General features: G+C 42.6%; 4 protein-coding genes across 4 annotated transcripts in view; 3 read left to right on the top strand and 1 right to left on the bottom strand.

Moving 5' to 3' along the window:
* The first annotated feature begins 560 nt into the window (after positions 1–560).
* On the top strand, positions 561–3,489 carry LOC133021290 (transcription factor IIIA-like). Its single transcript, XM_061088072.1, has 2 exons — positions 561–1,549; positions 2,922–3,489. The coding sequence occupies exons 1-2, from the start codon at positions 651–653 to the stop codon at positions 3,160–3,162; spliced, it is 1,140 nt and encodes a 379-aa protein (XP_060944055.1). The 5' UTR covers positions 561–650; the 3' UTR covers positions 3,163–3,489.
* An 855-nt stretch (positions 3,490–4,344) lies between these two features.
* LOC133015217 (persephin-like) lies at positions 4,345–11,640 on the top strand. The gene is made up of 3 exons (XM_061082369.1): positions 4,345–4,369; positions 4,658–4,725; positions 11,341–11,640. Exons 1-3 carry the CDS (start codon positions 4,345–4,347, stop codon positions 11,638–11,640), a joined length of 393 nt encoding a protein of 130 aa, XP_060938352.1.
* An 837-nt stretch (positions 11,641–12,477) lies between these two features.
* On the bottom strand, positions 12,478–17,091 carry LOC133021307 (WD repeat domain-containing protein 83). Its single transcript, XM_061088085.1, has 10 exons — positions 16,949–17,091; positions 16,491–16,601; positions 15,333–15,453; positions 15,129–15,234; positions 14,994–15,042; positions 14,608–14,734; positions 14,299–14,366; positions 13,486–13,594; positions 13,133–13,247; positions 12,478–12,896 (listed from the first exon to the last, which is right to left on the bottom strand). The coding sequence occupies exons 2-10, from the start codon at positions 16,591–16,593 to the stop codon at positions 12,741–12,743; spliced, it is 954 nt and encodes a 317-aa protein (XP_060944068.1). The 5' UTR covers positions 16,594–16,601; positions 16,949–17,091; the 3' UTR covers positions 12,478–12,740.
* Positions 17,092–17,332: 241 nt separating this feature from the next.
* Positions 17,333–20,783, top strand: part of wdr83os (WD repeat domain 83 opposite strand) — a 3,592-nt gene continuing 141 nt past the window's right edge. Inside the window, exons 1-4 of the mRNA XM_061088133.1 lie at positions 17,333–17,469; positions 17,871–17,976; positions 18,831–18,928; positions 20,510–20,783. The exon at positions 20,510–20,783 is cut by the window's right edge and continues 141 nt beyond it. Coding sequence (XP_060944116.1) covers positions 17,420–17,469; positions 17,871–17,976; positions 18,831–18,928; positions 20,510–20,576 — 321 coding nt within the window. The 5' untranslated portion in view covers positions 17,333–17,419 and the 3' untranslated portion in view covers positions 20,577–20,783. The remainder of the gene's footprint in view (positions 17,470–17,870; positions 17,977–18,830; positions 18,929–20,509) is intronic.

Raw genomic sequence — 20,783 nt, 5'->3', positions numbered from 1 at the left:
AGAATGTTATTTTATCTAGGCTTTTGATTTGATTGATTGGAATTTTATTTATTTGTATTTGTATAACTATGTCTTTATTTACTTCCATTTATTCTTATATTATATATATGTATTTCTTTTATATATATATTTTTTATTATTATTTTATTTAATCTTATTTTAAGATATTTGATTTCTGCCTCTTTTTCTTTACCCTGAGTGTTTGATTGTGGGTTGGGGGGTGTTCATAAACGTTTGTATGTTTATAAATGTTTGAATGTATGTTTCTTATATGTAAAACTCAATAAATATATTGTTAAAAAAAAATTAAAATTATGCAGTGTCAAAACTACATCTCTGACGTTGATAACAAACCAGACCGTTTAAAAATCGGTTGAAAATTGAGCAAGTTATGGTTAGTTACCACTACCAACACAATCTTATGGGTGAGCGAGCAACCTCTGGCAAGATGGCCGCCATGTGAGGACGTTCGACTCCGTTGGCCCGCAACGCAGAAGAGACATCTAGTCTTGTGTAGTAAGGCGTCATATTTACGTTCCGGAAGTTGTAGCAGGAAGTGCCGGCGTGCGGGGAGCGGAAGCCTCACGCGGCAGAAGGAACAGAAACACATCGATCTGATCTGTTATTGATGATCTACCACTTCCGGTGACATGGAATCGAACCCGCAGCCTCACAAGCGCTTCATCTGCTCATGGGCCGGCTGCCCCGCCGCCTACAACAAGCAGTGGAAGCTGGACGCGCACATGTGCACGCACACGGGAGTGCGGCCGTACGCGTGCACGCAGGCCGGCTGCGGGAAGTCCTTCTGCACGCAGCACCACCTGGTCCGGCACCAGCTGATCCACAGCGGCTCGCGGCCCTTCCCCTGCCCGGTGCCCGGCTGCCCCATGGCCTTCACCACCAACTGCAACCTCACCCGGCACGGAGCCCGGGTGCACGGCAGCGAGCACCGCACCTACGCGTGCACGTACCCGGGCTGCGGGCTGGAGTTCCGGAAGAACAAGCAGCTGAAGGTGCATGTGTGTGAGCAGCACACGCAGCTGCAGCCCTACCAGTGCACGCATGAAGGCTGCTCCATGAGGTTCAGCTTCCCCAGCAAGCTGAAGCGCCATGAGAAGGTGCACCGAGGCTACCCCTGTGGGGGGGAGGAGGAGGAGGAGGGCTGCAGCTTCCGGGCCAAGACCTGGACCGAGCTCCTGCAGCACCGGAAGGAGCAGCACCGGCCGGTCCTGAGGTGTGAGCAGTGCAGCAAGGTGTTCCGGGACTCGTGGTTCCTGCAGCAGCACCAGCGGGTCCACTCCGACGTGAGGCTGGTCTTCAAGTGTCCCAGGGACGGCTGCGACAGGTCCTTCACCAAGATCTTCAACCTGCAGAGCCACATCAACTCCTTCCATGAGGAGCTGCAGCCCTTCGCCTGCCCGCACCCGGGCTGCGGGAAGAGCTTCGTCATGAAGCAGAGTCTCCAGCGCCACAGCGTCGCCCACGACCCGGAGAGGAGGAAGCTGAAGAAGCCGAGGAAGTGCAAACCCAGGAGATCTCTGGCTTCCAGGTAGGGACGGGACCTCCCGATACGATACTATCACGATACTTAGGTGGCGATACGATATGTATTGCGATTCTGTGGGTGTAGTCCAGGCAAAGTAGCGTTTTCCGACCGACTATTTGTAAAATAATTTTTTTCAGCATAGATCATTTCTATGAGGTGTCCAGAACAACATACTAAAAGTCCTTAGAAATCCTAGTTGAGGAAATATGTTTAATTCTCATCAATGTGCCAACAAGGCCCGGCAACAATACACCCCAAAAAGACTATTTTTTTCCTTTAATCCAATCAAAATAAAACTTTACTCAATGAAAGTAACCATGAAACGTAACATTTTTTGTATTACAAGTTTCTTTTGAAATGAATTTGAATATGCAAATGAGCTATACACTTTTTGAATATGTCCTAATTTGCATAGGCAAACACCATTCATATGTATTACAAATACATACATAAATTCATTTTCAAAGAAACTTGTAATACAAAAAATGTTACGTTTCATGGCAACTTTCATTGTGTAAAGTTTCATTTTGATAGGAGTAAAGGAAAAAAATAGTCTTTTTGGGGTGTATTGTTGCCGGGCCTTATATGCACACATTGATGAGAATTAAACATATTTCCTCAACTACGATTTCTTAGGACTTTTTGGTATGTTGTTCTGAACACCTCATAGAAATAATCTATGCTGAAAAAAATTATTTTACAATTACTTCTATTTTTGGCTCCAAAATGGGCTACTTGGACTAGTATTGCGATTCGATATTACGATTTCCTGGGATTTCTTTTGGTTATTTATTTTTTTTTTAAATACTGGACCATGGAAAAATGTTGAATCATTCCTTCAAATACAACATAGTCAAATTCACTTAGAGCTTTACTAGTTTTATTTCAAATATCAACATTAACTTAATGACTGCCGGGCAGCAAATAGAGAAAATAAATAAAAATGTTCCCTATTATTGTATAGCCCCTGTCAACTGCACACAAACTGACAGATTAAGAAATGTATTCCACTTAAGCTACTTTTAAACAATAAATAAAAGGTAAATTAAATAGAATGAATACAAGTTTACTTAAAATATAAACTTTGAAATAAACAAAAAGTAGGCTATTGTTGTTTGCATGTAGGCGATGCAAAGCTAGTGCTTGGGTATGTTTAGATTCTTGTGCAAAAACAAGAGCTGGTCAACATGCTCTGGGGTGATGTTGCTCCCCCCATGTATCCCCCCCGGTATAAACCTATAAATATGTTTTAAAAAAAAAAAAATGTAATTTAAAAAAAATCGATTTGGGAGGCAGCATGGCGATTTAAAATCGTCATTCACAAGAATCGCGATTTGTAACTGAATCGATTTTTTTCCCCCATCCCTACTTCCAGGTTGAGTGGTCACACAGAAGAGAAGAAGCTCCAGGAGCCTGACTCGGGCTCCAGAGACTCGGGCTCCAGAGACTCGGGCTCCAGAGACTCGGGGTCCAGAGGGTCCGCTGAGAGAAGCAGTGACCCCCCCGGCCCAGTGGAGCTGGTGTCCCTCCTGCAGGACGCGTCCCTGCTCTACAGCCCGGCCGGGGTGGACACACATGGACTCACCACGGCCCTGACCACTCCTCTATCAGTGTAGACTCTGGAGGTCACAGCAGAATGTGAACAGAGAACATTTGTAATATTTGTAATGTCATTTCCTACCCGTTGTATTAGGCTTGAATGAGTGTCTATCTCTGTATGAGTGTTTGTGTTTATACTTCTGTGATTACTCTTTGTAAAAAAATGAATTGAGTATAAACTTGATGTCTTCATGCAGGAATGTATCTGGTCCAGGTGATCCGTCCCTCTCTGTATTGTTTCTCTCTCTATGAACGTTAATTCATAACATCAATATATCTGTCATTTGTATTTAAGAATATATTTTGTATACAATTTGTGTTGCTTTCAACACAAAAATCCAACTTCCCAGAATAACAGTGTTTAAATAAATCCTGTGAATAGAACGAGTTTCCTTTTTTATTTATGGTCTTTATAGATCGGTCATCCCAAATGTAATATCCTGTAGGGCCATGCGGAGAAGTCTTTAGAGAATAGATGTATTCATCATCGGAGCTGTAAACAAACTGTGTTCACTCCGAAGGTTCCTCGTGCCGAGTTATGAAGTTGTTGGTTTCAATTTCTGTGTGTTGACGTGAATTTGGTAAAAACACGGCGCTATAGACAACGTGTTGTGTTTATGTTCAGTGTTTAAACAACGTAAAAAACCTTTTTCTCCATGTTTGCATGTGAACGAAGAGCAAAGAAAAGGATCTGGTTTGACGGGAAGATCATTTCAAACATCTACGTTAATCATAAAAATGTCTCAAAACTTGTTAAGGTAAACTTATCAGTAGTATCGGGACAAAATTGTGTAAGAAACTTCAGAAGAAATTACCACACAGACCTCGTTGGTTGCTGGCTGGAGATGAAAATTGTGCATCATGATTAGTCACCATTATTACGTTTACCAGTGTTATAGCGGTATTGTTAAAAATGTTTTAACATATTCAAAAAGCACAGATACACAGATGGAAGTTATTTTTCAAATGTATTTTATCAGTCAAAACAATATGGCACCATGCAAAACCAAGAAGGAAGGAAACTTTCTGTAATGCAGGTTCAACAGAACACAACCTTGAATAATTAAATCAAATGTGCTTATTAAAACAACACAATGTGCACTATAAACAAAGTATGTGCATATTAGAAAAATACAACCACACATGTACAGGTTACTGTTTGATTAATGCACAATCTTTCAGAATCACACGTCCCAAGCATGTTCAGTTTCCACATCACGCCCGGTGTCCGCATACTTTTGGCCTCGTGGTTGATGTGTTTCTCAGTCTGATGTCATCATGCTCCAGGAGTCTCCTGGCTGATGTCACACATCTCCAGCCAGAGCAGGGGGGGGGGGCGGTGTAGCTGTTAGTTGAACCAGCGGCGTTCACGGGTCGGGCTTCCAATGGAAACCTGCAGATTCCTCAGCCGTGATCCCACTCGTCGGCGGAGCATCTCGGCTCTGAGCTGCAGATTTACAGCGGCAGCGGCAGCAGCGGACTCAGACGCAAATCCTCTCTGAACATTTCCAGTTAGTGGAGGGCTGCTTCCCTGCATTCCTGGCCCTCTCGCTCGGCTCAGACGATCCCTACATGGACTGGCTGTCGGACCAGCTCACCCGGGAATGTGCAGCAGAACTCGTCCAATTAGCATCGACAGTCCCGACGTGACACAAACCGACCTGTCGTCATCTGCCTCCCACGTGGCCACGGGTCACTTCTGGGAACTCAGATTCGCTGACGCTGCTTCAAATCCTGTCTCTACACTTCAGTTGAAAACATTTTGGGATAAAACTATCACCGCTTTTCCCCCCATTTAGTGTGATTAGTTAAGATACAGATTAAGATTAAGATACATTTATTTGTCCCAAACACATGCACAGACATGCACAAGCACACTCATGCAAGGAGGGAATTGAACCTCTGCTTTTAACCCATCTGGTGCAGGACACACAGAGCAGTGGGCAGCCATGTACGGTGCCCGGGGAGTAAGGTGCCTTGCTCAGGGGCACTAGAATCCTCTTGGATTTTTGGACAGATCAATCCAGGTTCGTCTTTTTGTTGTTTCTCCGTGGAGTCGAACCAGAGACGAACCAGAGACCTTTTCTGCCCACAGTCCAAGTTTCTGCCACTAGTCCACCGCCTCTCGCCATTTATAAGTCTTCATTTGAACTTTAGATCTCTCAGTCTCATACCTTAGCCGCTCCATAACCTTTCTGCTCTATTTTTACCTCTGCTTATCAGGTGTGGCTTTAACTCAGGCTGCATTTAGCTCCGTCTGGAGTCATACCTGAGCGTGAGTCTGTCTGTCTGCGGGCTGCTTTTAATTTAACACATCTTATCAGAGAGCGCTTCAACAGAAAGAAAACATCAGGTAAGATAGTAAGGTTTATTTAAGTGGTCGTTAATTGATGAGGAGCAGAAAGTTAAACCACGTCTTTTAATGTATTTAAAGTGTCATGCTCAGGTTATGATGGGCCTCAGGGATTTATCTAGTTTCCCTGATAACAGGAGGTCCACACAGAGGAAGCGGTGCATCATAAACGACATATGTTTCTGATGCATATGTCTGCTTGGTGAAATAAATGTGCTGAACGTGCAGGAATGCAGAGGAGACAGAGTGATGGGAGAAGGGATTCCACCCTGACACCATGTCGTGAACAAAAACAGTAGACTAGACACCAGATGAAGCCGATGTTCACGTTGGGAGCGATGGCACGGAAGGTCCAGAAGCTGAGTAGAGCATCAGAGTGTTGATGCATCATATTGTGCGTGAACTGTTTACATCACAATCAGGCAATGGAGCCTTTTTGTATCGGAAGGATTTCTTAATTATGTCATCCTGATTGTCTCCAGACCTGTGGGATGCAGAGATACCTGGAGAAATAATTTTCTGACTTCTTCACCGATATGAAATCATATAATTGAAAACCATTGTCGGGTCAATCGATAGGCGCCAAATCATCTGGAGATAAACGCTCCTGCTGCAGTGTCCACCAGTAGAGCGCTGGTCACCATGACGACCCTCTCCACCCTAGTGGTAAATAACCATAACTTGCTCAATTTTCAACCGATTTTTAAATGGTTTGGTTTGTTATAAACGTCAGAGATGAAGATATGACACTGCATACTTATATATAATTATGTTAGTTTCTTAAAAATTGAATAATTTATGGAGTGTCATAACTACATCTCTGACGTGTTTAACAAACCAGACCGTTTAAAAATCAGTTGAAAATTGATCAAGTTATGGTTATTTAAAAGGTAAGTACCACTACAAAACAATGTTATGGTTGAGCGAGCTCACTCTAGCAAGATGGCCGCCATGTGCGGAGGTCAGGCTCCGTTGAACGAGACATCTAGTCTTTATATAGATCTATGTGCACGCCTACCTTCACCTGCACCTATTGGACACTACTAGCTGTCAATCACACTGTGGTATCCACGCCCCAATGCATACAGTGCTCTGAATGGATCATCATTTACGACATAAACATCAGATGTATTGAAGAGGACTTGAAACTAGAGATTGAGACATAAACTCCTTAGGAAAACGTTAAAAAACAAGTAGAGTCGCCCTCTGCTTCATTAAAGACTCTATCAGAGCGTAGTTCTGGTTATTTTTCCTCTCAGTCACTTTCTCACTCCTGCACCCACGTACACGTCTGATATCTCTGACTTCATAAAACGTTTAACTGGTCCTCCTGTTTATTGTGGTTCTGGTTGTGTGTGTCTAACCTCTCTTATCATGAACGTTCACAATATGTTGCATGATGATGAAAAATGATATGTTTCTTAACAACTAAATGCAAGAAGAGTCACAGTAAATGTCTCACATAGAGATGATATTATTTGTTGAATATTGTGAGAGGTTTAAAAGGTCATTCGATCTGAAAGATGGATGATTTGAGAACATGTAGGAAATCTGAGCTCTAGAGTGGTGGATGAAATGTAACATCTGATGGTGCCTGTTTCCAATGAGGGGTTGTGTGGGGCGGTGTGTTTGAACTGTGTGAAATGTTGTCAACATTCTGCATCTTTTCTTCTTTTTCCGCCGCTTCTTTTACAGAAAATGATGCCACGTTCTTTCCATTCCTGTCGTCTGACGGCGGGGAATTCCAGACTGGCTGTGCAGGCCCTCATCCAACAGGATCGCTCTATCTCCGCCGTGTTTCTCCCACCACCTCTTCTGCTGTCCCGCCGTCTTTCCACCTCTCACTCGGCCCTCAACCTCCCATCTCTCGAGAGGTGGAAGGAATGTGCCGGGCCCTTTGCCCTTTCCATGCAAATTACTGGGAAATGGAAGCTTTCCGTGAGTGGGGTTTCCAATTGCGTGAGCAGAGATTGTAAATAACAAACGTGTATTTACAAAAATGTTCCAGAAAAGAGGAGGGTGTGCGTTTACACAGTGGCAGCTACTGTATAATCAATCCAGTAAAATCAAAGCTTGAGTTTAGGTTCATTTATTTTCATTTTTGTTTTTACATTTCTGCCTATAGCGAGTAAAGAAGTACGGATAGAATTGAGAAGGAGAAGTTCAGCAGGTCCCTCACCTCCACTTTTAGGTTCTTAAGATCAAACCCTTCAGCTTGTTCACACCATCGACACAAGCTTCACACAATTTCATGCATTCATAAATGTGTTGTCTTACTTTACAAAGGTCACTAAGCATTAATTTACAGCCTGTCATGGAAAATCCAAGCACATAAAACAAGACTTCAAAGTAACTAAGAAATAGAAACGTTATATCCAAGAAGCATTCTTACTTTTTTAATGTACCTGTGCAATATGCCCCTTAATCCAGATTCTATTGTACATGTATAACATGTCCATGGAATACAGATAATTAAAACACATGTGCAGAAGGTGCATATTCATGTTTTCTGTCTTTTATTTCGCAGGAATACGCAAAAACTACAGAAAAGATACAGGTCAGAGAAGAAGTGCTAAATGTTTGGTGTGGATCCAGGAACTTTCTTTCTCTTTCTCCAACATTGTGAAATAGTGTTTTTTGCAGCATGTTCATTGATGGATCTCTAGGAAAAATAATATCTGTAAATGTGTTTAATTTGGTTTAGAAAAACATCTGTATCTAGTGAATTTGAATGTAGTTTTCTTGAATAGACTGTTGGCCCTGGCGGAGGTAAACACTGTACTGAGTGCTCAGCTAGTTTTTACTGGGATTGTTGGTTTTAATTCCATAAGAAAATGATTATTTTTACTTCATCTTGTCTTCTGGTTGCCTATATGTTGATTCTTAGACAGGTAATGAGAGAGAGGTGGAAGGGAAACTCTTGTCACTGTTTGTCTCCGATGTTTAATGTGAACGGCCTCGATCTTTTTCATTCTCTCCACTGACCTTTGACCCTTTCCCCAGTTTCCTCTTCAGGTCATGTGAAGCCCTTCGAAACACACACTGTTCCTTAACGTCAGGAACGAAACAACTTGAACAAGACCAAGATTGTGTGTTCAACATGAACCTTCATTTAAAAAAAGCATCTCTATTGTAGACTGACTTCTTCTGAGGAAAGAGGATGAAGGCGGTGAACATGGTAAAAAAAAACATGAATTAATAACATGAATTTGAGTTTAAGGTCAAATTCGCTAAAGTTAGAATCAGACTGATTGAGAGGCCTGGACTTAAACAGAGGAAGAACTCGCTTAAAGACACACGGCCGTTTCTCTTCGGAATTAGTAATTTAGTGCAGAAACTTAATCCTCGAGAGAATTCCTGGCAGTAAACTATCTGCACCGATATCAGTTCAAGATCTGGAGATGATTCCTTTCTAATTCACATCAACAGAGCTATAATACATGAGATATGGGTCTTTTTAACTGTAATAAATAAACCTCGATTCTCACTGGACACACTCCTCTTGTCTGTAAGTGAAACCAGGAGCTGGGTCTTTACAAAGCCCAGAGAAATGAATCTTCTGTGTTATGAAAACTGTTTTTATTCACTAGATTTTATGTATTTTTATTATTATACAAACAGCTTGAATCACTTATCTTTTACTGAGGCATCAGTTCCTTTGCCTACTTGTTGTTCCAACTGCTTCTGCTCCTATTCACATTTGAAATGATTTCTTTGTCTCATGTTTGAAGTGATGTTTTTGCAGGATCACACAAAAACTACTGAACGGATTTCCATGAAACTTGGTGGAAGGATACTTCAGCAGATGGGGACGACTGGGATCGAATGGCCGACCTTCAGGTTGGAGGACGACCGATCAGAGGATCCTCCGAAGTGTCCTCGGCCAAGATACTGAAGCTCAGGTTGCTTCGGCTGTGGGATTAAACTGTGATAGAGAAAGTGATGCACTGTATGAATGTGTGTGTGAGCTCGAGCTGTAAAGAGCTTTGAGTTTCATCAAGACCAGAAAAGCTCTTTATAAAAACAAACAATTTCACTTTGACAGCCGGCTCAAATGTTGACCAGTTTGAACCTGGCAGCCGGTCAGAGTTTAGATGTTCCCACTGTGTCTGTGTGGGATTTCCTCCTTTAGTCCATTAAGTTGATTGGCGACTCTTAATTGAGCGTGGATTGTAGTTTGTCGGCTCTGTGTACTCCGCCTCTCGCCCAATGTCAGCTGGGATTGGTTCTACCCCCCCCCCTAGGTATTCAAAACGGAGGGATGGATTTCATGCTCGTTTTAACACCTCACAAACGTTCTGAAAACTCTTTTCTACGTCTCTATAGTTTTCACTTTATTTTTGACTCATCGTACCTTTGAACAGAAAAGCAAAGGTGCCATAAATAACATAAACAGTGGCTCCTTTCATTTCACTCCAGAACAAAATGTCAAAATTTTCCCAGAATACATTTCACATGCTTGGCTACTCACAAATTAATTTGTGTTCATTTCAGCATCACTTGCTAAATAAGGTGCACTGAGGTGCCTGACCTGCACCTGGAACTCGGTCCAAATATGCACTCTTCTTCTTGCTAAATCCAGATTCCACCGGCTGACTATCTGTTCGGGCCCTATAACCGTTACATAATGCATATTCTACATATCCTACATGTCAGCCTCACATTGCTAATGAAATCCCTCAATTTATGGACCAGCTCAAGACGAGTCACCCATTGTGGAATGTCTGCTGAAACAGGCCCATGTTGTGTTGTAACCTCCCTTTCTTATCTGGCATTTGACCCTAAAAAGATTTTGGTTGTTTGCTTTGCTTTTCCTCGGCTCTGATGTTTAGAACAAGAAAAGTGACAAACACAGAATACAACAGTAGGCCTGTTATTTTAAGACATTCCTCATGGACTCTTCTTTCTTTTACATTGATAAAGTTCCGTCTCTGAACGTAATCGCTCTCGTCTTGTCTCGCTTCCTATCTGCAGGTTCATTCATCACACACACTTCTCGGCATCATCAATGTGACATCATTGTCCGCTCCTTAGCAGCTCTTAGGAAACCTCAGGGAATCCATAGTGCCACTGGCCAACATCCTCTGGAAAAACATCTGGGAGAAACTCAACAATAAACCAGTGATTTACACCAATTAGATAATCCCAACAGGACAAATTCTGGGTCAAGCGCCCGCCTGCCCTCCTACGCTCGCTGTCAGGCTCAGGTGAGTGGGATCGTCTGTTGGCAAGTAACGGGTTAGCGTCTGTCTCATCCCTTCACCCCCCTTTATCTCCGAGGGCTATATATTGGAGGTCGTGACTCGTCTGCATCTTAAGCATCACTCGCACCCGCAGACACACAAACCCAACACACGTGTGTGTCTGGTTCACTGAGGAGAAGAGTAGCGATGAGGTCCCTGCTGAAGCTGCTTGTGGTTCTGTTTTGCGTCCAGAGGGGAGAGGGCCGCTGGAGGAGGTCACCGATCGGTAAGTGCTGGCTGTGGGTCCTGATGACCTGTGACCTTCTGGCTCAAATTGAGACCAGTGTCCTGAATATTATGTCTAGACTTGGATATTTATCACATTTAACTTTAATAGTCTGCTCCTAAAAAGCTTTTTATTTTTTGTGAAAGTCTAAATAACTGGTATTTAAATTGTTATTGATTTTCTGTTACTCTTTCTGTCTTTTCTAGATCAGACACAGGAAACAGCGTCTCCACACACGTCTCCTGATGCAGACAGAGGAAGTGGAAATCCGTCTGAAGAAGACAGACAAACAGAAGCTTCAGGAATCCAGCCATCGCCCAATCCCATTGTCCCGATGCCAGTCCGCTCACGCCGCTCGGCTCTCGACCCCCAGTGCGGCCTGCGCTCCATCCTGCTGCAGGTCCGGGACCTCGGGCTCGGCTACGACTCGGACGAGAGCGTCCTCTTCAAGTACTGCAGTGGGACGTGTCCCCGGGTTCGCTCCAACCACGACCTCACCCTCTCTAACCTGCTGGTCAGTGGGGTGCTGCCCCACCCGGCGCCCGGGGACCAGTGGCACAGCACGCCCTGCTGCCGGCCCACCCACCACGAGGACATGGCCTTCCTGGACAACTCGCACCGCTGGCACAAGGTGGAGAAGCTGTCGGCCGCCGGCTGCAGCTGCGTGGGTTAGACGGCTGAGAGGAGAAGGGTGGCGTTGAGAGGGTGGAGGGGAGGAAGGGAGGAAGGGAGGAAGGGAGGTGTGTATGATAGCTAGTGATGACAAAGCGATTCCGAGGGGACAAGTTTGCTGCCAGGTTTTATTGTAATGTCTGTAAATGAAGAGTTTAATCTCATGATGGAAGGAAGCTGAAACCTTTTCTTATGAAATGAGCACAAAATTAAGCTATTGTCACGTTTAGGTGAAAGAATCCAGTTTTTCTATTGAAAAGTGGCTTTGTAGGATTCACGATTACCTTATTTTGATTTTATTTTGATAACATTCGAGCTATAAAAAAAAATCAGGCAGCTTTTCTTAGTTTATGAACATTCTGCATTCGAGAAAAGGTTTTTTCTTTATCTGTCGCCAGCAAAAAATACACAATGAAATTGACGTGTGTTCTTCAAATGTAAATACTTTAACTATTGTTCATGTCAGCTGATTTGGACCTTCTCTGAATCTTAACCTCCTGACAAACAAACATGAAGCTGACATTTATTTATTTAAAATCTTCAGTGCAATTTTGAAAGTTACAAATAGAGCAGATCAGATGTACGAAGCTGCGTAGATGCAACGTCTGGTTGGACAAACGCAGCCGAGGGAAGTTCTTTACAGTTCAGACGTATTCATCAACCAGACACAGATTAGAAAATGTATTTATGTAAGATAAGTTATTTATTTATTTGACGTCGTCCTCTCGTCATGCTGATTAATTTATTTTGTAATGTGCTCATTTCTACATTCATTGTGTGTAAAGTTCCTAATAAAGATCAACTTGTACAGAAAGGATCATTGTTTGTCGTCAGTTCATTTCGAGTGAAAATTACACGATTTTGAAAATGATTATAATCAATTTTGTTTTTTATTAGAAATATACAAAGATACAAAAATCTAAATCCTGGATTATTTCTCAAAGACAAACGAATCCCTCTTGAACTAAATATAGATTCACATCCAGATCACATATTGTTTAGGTCCGTGAGCAAAAGTTCAGCCTTTTTTTAAGAACTTTACAAAAACTCACACAGACTAAGTTACTGGAATAACAACAAGCAAAACAGAAAGTCCATAGACTATGTGTCCATCACGTCCTCCTTCGTCTCCTTTGGCTCCGCCCCCCACACCTGGACACGCCCCTCCATGGCAGTGAGGAGGCAGGTCTCTGTGGGGTGGAAGGACATCGACTGGACCACAGCTTCTCCCACGGACAGCTTCAAGGTCAAAGAGCCCTGGAGGTCACAGAGTCGTAAAAAAACATTAGCTGTACTTTCTAGAACTGTGTCAAATATACAGTCGGACCGGATTTAGATTGAATTTGATTCAACTGGACGTGGATTCACACAGGTGGGCCACAGGCTGCTGATCTACTGTTCAGCATCCGATTTCTAGCTTTCCCCTCATCAGTAAATTCTGTTCACTGTTCTGTGGATTACTCTTATGTTAGTAAATTAAGGTGGATGCTGACCTCGACCAGGTCCCAGCAGTACACGTGTCCGTCCTCAGAGCAGCTCAGGACATGTGTGTCTTTACTGGTGAGACAGCAGTCCAGCTTGTAGCCCTTCATCTTATGTCCTGTAAACCTGAGAGAAACAAAGGAAACAAGGCCTCAACATTTAAATGTGACAGTAAACTTCCCAGGAACCTTTTCTAATCTTTACATTTTTTATCGTTTTATAGCAGTTAGGTCAAGATTAATGCCTCTGCAGTGTTTTAGTCGTTCTGAAGACTTTCTATCAAAGGGTTTTGTGAATTCAATGAATATGCTCTGATACTGTATTCCATGTTTTATCATTTGAAATGAGAATGAACATCACTCACTCTCCCAACATTTCCCCGGTGCTCTTATCCAGCAGTCGGAGCGTTGAGTCCAAGCTGGAGCTCAGCGTGCACTGACCGTCCTGACTGAAGCAAACGCACGTGATGGGACCTGGAACGCACACAAGTTTAACATTATGTTCATAACCAGCTCACGTTTTCAAGGGTTTTTTGCTTGGTGACATAACATCACTTCCCGGTGTTATAGACTTAATAACGCTTCTATTACTCCGATCCTACTGTTCTTGCTACTTTTTCCAGTGAAAGTAATTTTCTTTAAAACATTTTTATTTTTTTATTTTATTTTGTTTCATTCTTTTTATTTTATATACGCTATTCCCTTGTCTGTCTCCTGTCATCTGATTGTGTATGTATGTATGTTTGTGTATACATGGATGTATGTGTGTATGTACGTATGTGTGTATATATATATATGTATGTATGTATGTATGTATGTATGTATGTATGTATGTATGTATGTATGTATGTATGTATGTATGTATGTATGTATGTATGTATGTATGTATGTATGTATGTATGTATGTATGTATGTATGTATGTATGTATGTATGTATGTATGTATGTATGTATGTATGTATGTATGTATGTATGTATGTGTATGTGTGTATATATATATATGTATATATATGTGTAAGGATATATACTGCAGTGCTCATTGTTAGTTTGGGGTGGGATTTTTTTTTTGCTGTTCTGTTTGTTTTGTTGTCTGTTTTGTTTTTCTAATGTTTGTTCTATAAAACGGTTAAAAACCAATAAAAAGAATATAAAAAAAAACAAAAACACATGTTGACTGACTGTTGATGAAGTCCACGTGCATCTGACCGATCCTCAGGTCGTAGCGTCTCAGTCGGCCGTCCACAGATCTGAACAGAAGATGATTTCAGAATAATGTAGATAGATAGATAGATAGATAGATGGATACTTTATTAATCCAGAGGGAAATTTAGAATGTGCAAGTGAATTATTATGGTCTGTGCCTCACTACAATGGAGAAGTGTTGAAACTGGGGGAACATGTTTATTGCCAGTTAAGAATTTAAGCTGCAGCAGGAGAGGAGCAGTTTGTTGATTTGTGATGATTCAAAATACAAAAAGCTGTCCTCACCCTGTGAGCAGCTCGTGTTGCATCAGCTTCAGGCTGCTGACGCCGTCCGTGGCCTCGTCCAGAACCTGGATGGGCTCAAACCTTCTGGACCGGACGTCCCAGCACCTAACTGTCCCATCTATGGACCCTGGACGAAGAAACACACACAAACACACACACACACACATCAGAACAAATACATATTTTACTGAGGAAATATAAAAACATTTAGAATTAGTTGAGGATCAGTATTAGTGTTGATGAGCTCTTGGCAATTTAAAATAAAAACGGACCACAAAACTCACCTCAGTGTTCAACTGGTTAGATATATCTCATTACACATTGTGATAAAAACAACATATATAGTGAATCATTCATTGATCGGAGGCTTTTTAATGAAAACTCACCAGAAAAGATGACATTTGCCTCCTCGTTAAACTGGACACAGTTGACTTTCTGTGAAAAGAGAGTGATGTAAATAAAAATTGGAGAAATACTTCTACAGAAACAGGAAACACAGAGTTATGATCCGCTGAACTGACCCCGGCATGTCCTCTGAGTTTGCGTGTGACCTGTCCCGTGGCCACGTCCCACAGGATCACAGTCTTGTCCGAGCTGCAGGTGCAAATTAAGCTGTTGTCAAAAGATCTGTGGAGGAAAACAGAACACACGTTTTAACACTTGATTAATTCATTCATATTGCTAAAAACAACTGTCCTGTGGAGGACGTGGTGAAATCCACTCACCCATCAGCGTCCAGGACCTCGTACCCGTGGCCGCTGTACGACTTCAGCAGCGTCCCTGTGCTCACACTCCACAGCTTCAGAGACTTGTCACTGCCACAGGACATCAGGTAGTTCCCATCAGCTGAGCAGGGAGACAGGACACAAGGGTAAACTATCGAGAATGAGACTAAGATGGAGGGTTCACACAAAGGCCTGATTACCAACTGGGAAAAGCCAGCGACTGTCTGGAACCCAGAGAGCACTGTGTTTCTGAGGACATTTGCACCACTGTCTTCCATTTCTTTACCAGCATTTCTGACAAACATTTCTTCAAGGAATTGTCCATAAAATATCTTAAAATAGGGGAAAGGGATCCGTCGTGTTTCCATAAGTCCTGAGTGAATATGCTCACATTACTTTAGTCTAGCAACAAATGAACACATGCTTATTTGTGAATAATAGCAAAACAGTTGCTATGTCTTTCTGCTGCAACAGGTGTAAAGCTACTATAGATCCCAGACATTACTCTTATATATCTATCTATCTACAATGGGGACATTTGCAGGATTAAGAATGATGTTAAATGTATGGCGGATTCTATATCGTGCGGGCTGATCGTAATAATAATGGCGGATCCTTTATCCCGTTGGCATCAGATAATGATGGTGGACCACGACTGAGCCGGGAGCTGCTGATGGATCCTAACTGGCAGCAGTTGACAATGACTCTGGACTATAGTGGATCCTGTCTTGATGGTGGATCATGATCTCGCTGGCTGCTGACCAGAGACTATGATGCAGCAGGACTGCTTGACATATAGTATTTCTCCTCGGATACTTGACCTTCAAGTATCTGACCTTCAGTTATCCTTCAACATGTTTACCCTTATCAATGCTGCTGAAAACTTTATCCTGATGATGTTTTCCTGCATTTGACATCTAGTGCACTTGTTTTCCTCCTGGAAGACGGATCCTCACATGTGTCTCTCTGATGTTTCTACGTATTTTTACCTGTTAAAAGGGTTTTAAGTAGTTTTCCTGACTCTTGCTGAGGGTTAAGGACAGAGGATGTCTCACCATGTTAAAGCCCTATGACTGAATTTGGGCTATACATATTAAACTTGATTGATTGACTGATTAAATCCTGTTCCTCTTGAGATGATGAGCTGGTGTTCCTCACCGTTGAAGCGAACCGCCCTGACAGCTCCCTGCTGACACTCGATGGTCCTGAGAAGATGCTGAGGAAGCTGAGGAGCCTGAGGTCTGGTCTGAGGGAACGCCATCACACAACCTGATCCCCAAAACAACCACAACATGAACATGTCAACAACCACAACGACAACAAGCACATGTCAACAACCACAACCACAACAAGCACATGTCAACAACCACAACCACAACATGCACATGTCAACAACTCTTCTGTTAGCTAGGTTAGCATAACTTCTCTCCACAGGAACACGAAAGCACTGAATGAGTTTGTTAAATCAACAGGAATCAGGAGGAAGCTGCTGAAGAAACCAGGTGAGTTACTTCCGGGTTATGTGATTCTTGTACAGTAGATTTGAACAGAACTAGCATGATTAGCAGATGTTTACCCAGTTAGCAGCTAACCAGTGCTACACTCAGTTAACTCACCTTAACCAGGTTAACACAGTGGGAGCGTCATGGATGAAGCCCCCGATGCACCTGCTGATTCATAAATAGTTGGTTTATTAATATTGAAATGATTGAAAGGAATCAAACTTCATCTGCTTTCATTCCTCTGATCCATTCATATGTTTGCTAGTTCGCGCAATGCACCCTGGGTTCACGCAGCCCTGTCAGAATAAAAGCTCAGACCTAATTTTCCCCTTTTTTCAGTTTTAGTTTATTTTACATAAATGAAAAGTTAAAAAATACATTAAAATAGATCAAGTTTGTATATTTAAACAAGAAATAAACAAGCTCTTAGCAGATAGTTTGCCCTGCAGAGCGCTTTTATATCTTGAAATCCACCGGATGTAGCTGTCCCCACTTCCGCCCTGTCGCTCCGGCCTGTCAGCTGTTCGCAGTCCCGGTGTTTAAATCCTCAGATTCACCCACAACAGCAGCTTCCTGTCGGTTATCATGACTTCCAACAACATGTCGGACCCGAAGAGACTCAACAAGATACTAAGGTTCGTGTTTTATAAATTAAACTCAGCGTTAATCTGTGGAATTAGCTGCGTTTAGCTAATAAGCTAACAAGCTAACAAGCTAAAGGTCTCCACAGATCATGCGTGGAAGGATTAGCCATTATCCGACTCGCATGGAGGATTTAACCTTTAAATCAACCACATGACGATAGTTTGTTCATGTTTAGTTGACTGTTAATTGTTGTGATATTAAATGTTCATATGTTCATGTTATAATTCTGCAGCCAGGGTCAGACATCTCGCTGGGAACCTCTTGCAGGAACCAAGTTGTAGTCCATGTTTCACACCAGCACTTACTGTATGGACTCAATAAGATGTCCTCTCAATGAATGTCCTCCCTGGGACATGATGTGTTTGTCTAACGTTCCCTTGTGTTGCTGCAGGTACAAGGCCCCCAGCACCGAGTCCAACCCCACCCTGGAAGACCCCACGCCGGACTACATGAACCTGCTCGGCATGATCTTCAGCATGTGTGGGCTGATGCTCAAGGTGACCCACACAGGAACATACCCTCACACCCCTGGGACTCCCACACCCCCCTCTACCTCACATCATATTCATATTCAGACCCTTGGTCCAGCCCAATTGTTCCTTTTAGAAGATTAAAGGTAAACTCACCTTTCAGATGAACGGATGAAGGTCAGCGTTTGACTTTCAGCAGAAAGGTCACAGTAAATGAAACAAAGAGAAGACTGGATAGTGTGACCTCCTCCCAGTCCAATACCAGATCATTTGATTAATCGCCTTTCCCTCAACAAAGAACTATTCTAACTCGTTGGCATCCTTTGTTTCCTCTGGGTGCATTGTGTAGCTGTGTGTGTACGTCACCATGACGTCAGACAATCCCGTTGTATAGCGTATTAATACATTACCCATAAGATCCGAGGCAGTTCATTTAGATTAACAACAATCATTTGTCATCATATTGTATAAATAACAGCATGACGTCATTATGAAATATCATTAGTATAGTATAGAAAGGGTTAGGGTTAGCATTGGCTGATTGGGGTTTATACATCCCCCCTTTTTAAATATAATAAATTATTGATTTATTTATGTTTCAGGATTTATTAAGCAAAGACTGGAAATGACGTCCAGATGCTTTTTCGTGTCAGAAAGACATGAAGTGAACTGAATGTTTTACTTCAGGTTGACAAAGGAGTTCCAGGGCTGAATTACTTAAGTGACTTCACATGTGCTTGCCTATGTACAAACACCAAATTCAAGATTAATCATGTAAAATGTATCTAGTGCTCTTGTTGATTCACCTCCTGTAATCATCTCTCTCCAATGTAAAGCTTTGTTTCATCCTTGCTAACACAGATTATCCATGTGTGTTTCAGTTGAAGTGGTGCGCTTGGATCGCAGTCTACTGCTCTTTCATCAGTTTCGCAAACTCCAGAAGCTCAGAGGACACCAAGCAGATGATGAGCAGCTTCATGTGAGTATACAATACAGGGGTTGTAAATTAAATATGGCGGCACGTCTCCTCCACTTCCTTCCACTATCCAGAAACAAAGCCATATATACCAGATTCAAACGCTGCTCTCTTGCATCACATGACGTCATGTGGAGCCAGAGTCTGGAGAGTATTGATCTGGAATGGAAGAGCAGTAGAAAGGTCCTGCAGATACACAAGCTCGACCAATCCAGAGCCGTCTCATTCCTACATTAGAGAGCCATCATGCCTTCCATCTTTATATACAGTCAAAGGTTCATATACACAGGATATTGAGTGTTTTCCCTGTGCACTATATTCAAACTCATGTACTATTTTCTGAACTTAGATATCTATGTGTTGTAGCTTCAGCAGAGTACACAGCACAACACGCTTTTCTTTACCAGCAGTGTTGTACTGGGAGGTTTGTATCGTCCAGATCAGCAGGAAACATCTAAGATTAGTGAGTGCAGCTCTGTGGATGAAGAGCTGGCTGTCTGCTGCCCTGGAGATAATTTAATATTATTCTTTATTGACTTCCTCTTGAATCTCTTCTACTTGAAGAATTGGTCAAATCACATCATCGTTCTTTCAAAGTTATGTTGTCCACAGAAACAATTCCAAGAAAATTACAATAACAAAACAGTGGAACACAGCTCTTCACTTCATCAGATCTTTTCTTTTACATATTTATCTTTATCTGTGTGTATTGCAAATTTGGTTCTCTGTGTTTTATATTTAATTCTCGAATTAGCAGTTTAAATACTGTAGGTTAAACCTTGCTTGCGTCTGCCATTGAAACGTCAGACGAGCCAGCTCTAATGTCCAAAAGCTTTTAACTGTGTGACCTCCAGAGTTGGTACATTTCCATTTGCTTATGGAAGAGGACGACAGCAGGGGCACTTGTCCAGGGCCGTGCAGACAGATTTGCAATGAAGGAAAAAGCCTCCTGCTCCATCGTCTCGATGAGGTTGTATTAAAGACGAGCTGGATGCACTCACAGTTTGGTAACACAAAATGTTTGGCTCAGCAAAGGATGTCAGACGATGAACGTAATTCACCGGCCTCATGTGCGAAGGAGCTGGTTCAAGGCCAGTGTTTAGGACATTTGTCAAGTTATGATGTAGGTTTCCCTGTGTTATTAAGCACAGGTGAGTGTGTGTGCACAGGATGAAGGAGCAGTGGGGGGGGGGGGGGGGGCTGATGAATAGTCTTATAGTGGTTTCACATGGCTCAGGGGTGAATTCTGAAACGCTTCAATACGAATCCAACCTGAGCTCAGCTGCAATGCTTCATTGCCTGTAAGCAAAATATGTAATTCAATAATGAAGGGAGCAGGAGTGTGTTTTATGCCTCATAAGCAATAATGAGAAACTCCACAAACAAAAGTGCAAACAAGAAAAAAAATGAGAGGCAGCAGAACTGTTTGTCTACAACACGATAAAAACTGAATATAGAAATGAAAGTAGATTCCAGGTCTAGAAAATGAAGCCAAGTTGTTAAGCGACTCTTGGATGAGGATTTTTTTCAGACTGTATTTTTACTCTTTACATGACGAGCTCTTCTCCCCTGTGCCGTCTGCAGGTTGTCCATCTCAGCAGTCGTCATGTCCTACCTCCAGAACCCACAGCCGATGTCGCCGCCATGGTAACCGAGCGCCAACCGCTGAAGAGCCAGTGAGCCGTGGACGCCGGAGTGGGTGACGAGACAGCTGATCGGCCCCCGCGGGCCATTGGTGGGCGGGGGGAAGAAGCAGAGACTGAAGGAGAAGATAATTTGATAGAAAGAGAAGAAGAGACAGAAAGCAGATGTCCACGAGAGGTAGACATAAGGACAGTACGTCTAGATGGAGACAGCT

The sequence above is a fragment of the Limanda limanda genome, chromosome 2, assembly GCF_963576545.1.
Source record: "Limanda limanda chromosome 2, fLimLim1.1, whole genome shotgun sequence".
Classification (NCBI taxonomy): domain Eukaryota; kingdom Metazoa; phylum Chordata; class Actinopteri; order Pleuronectiformes; family Pleuronectidae; genus Limanda; species Limanda limanda.
The sequence above is the reverse complement of the archived record's forward strand: the minus strand, read 5'-3'. Positions and strand labels throughout refer to the sequence as shown.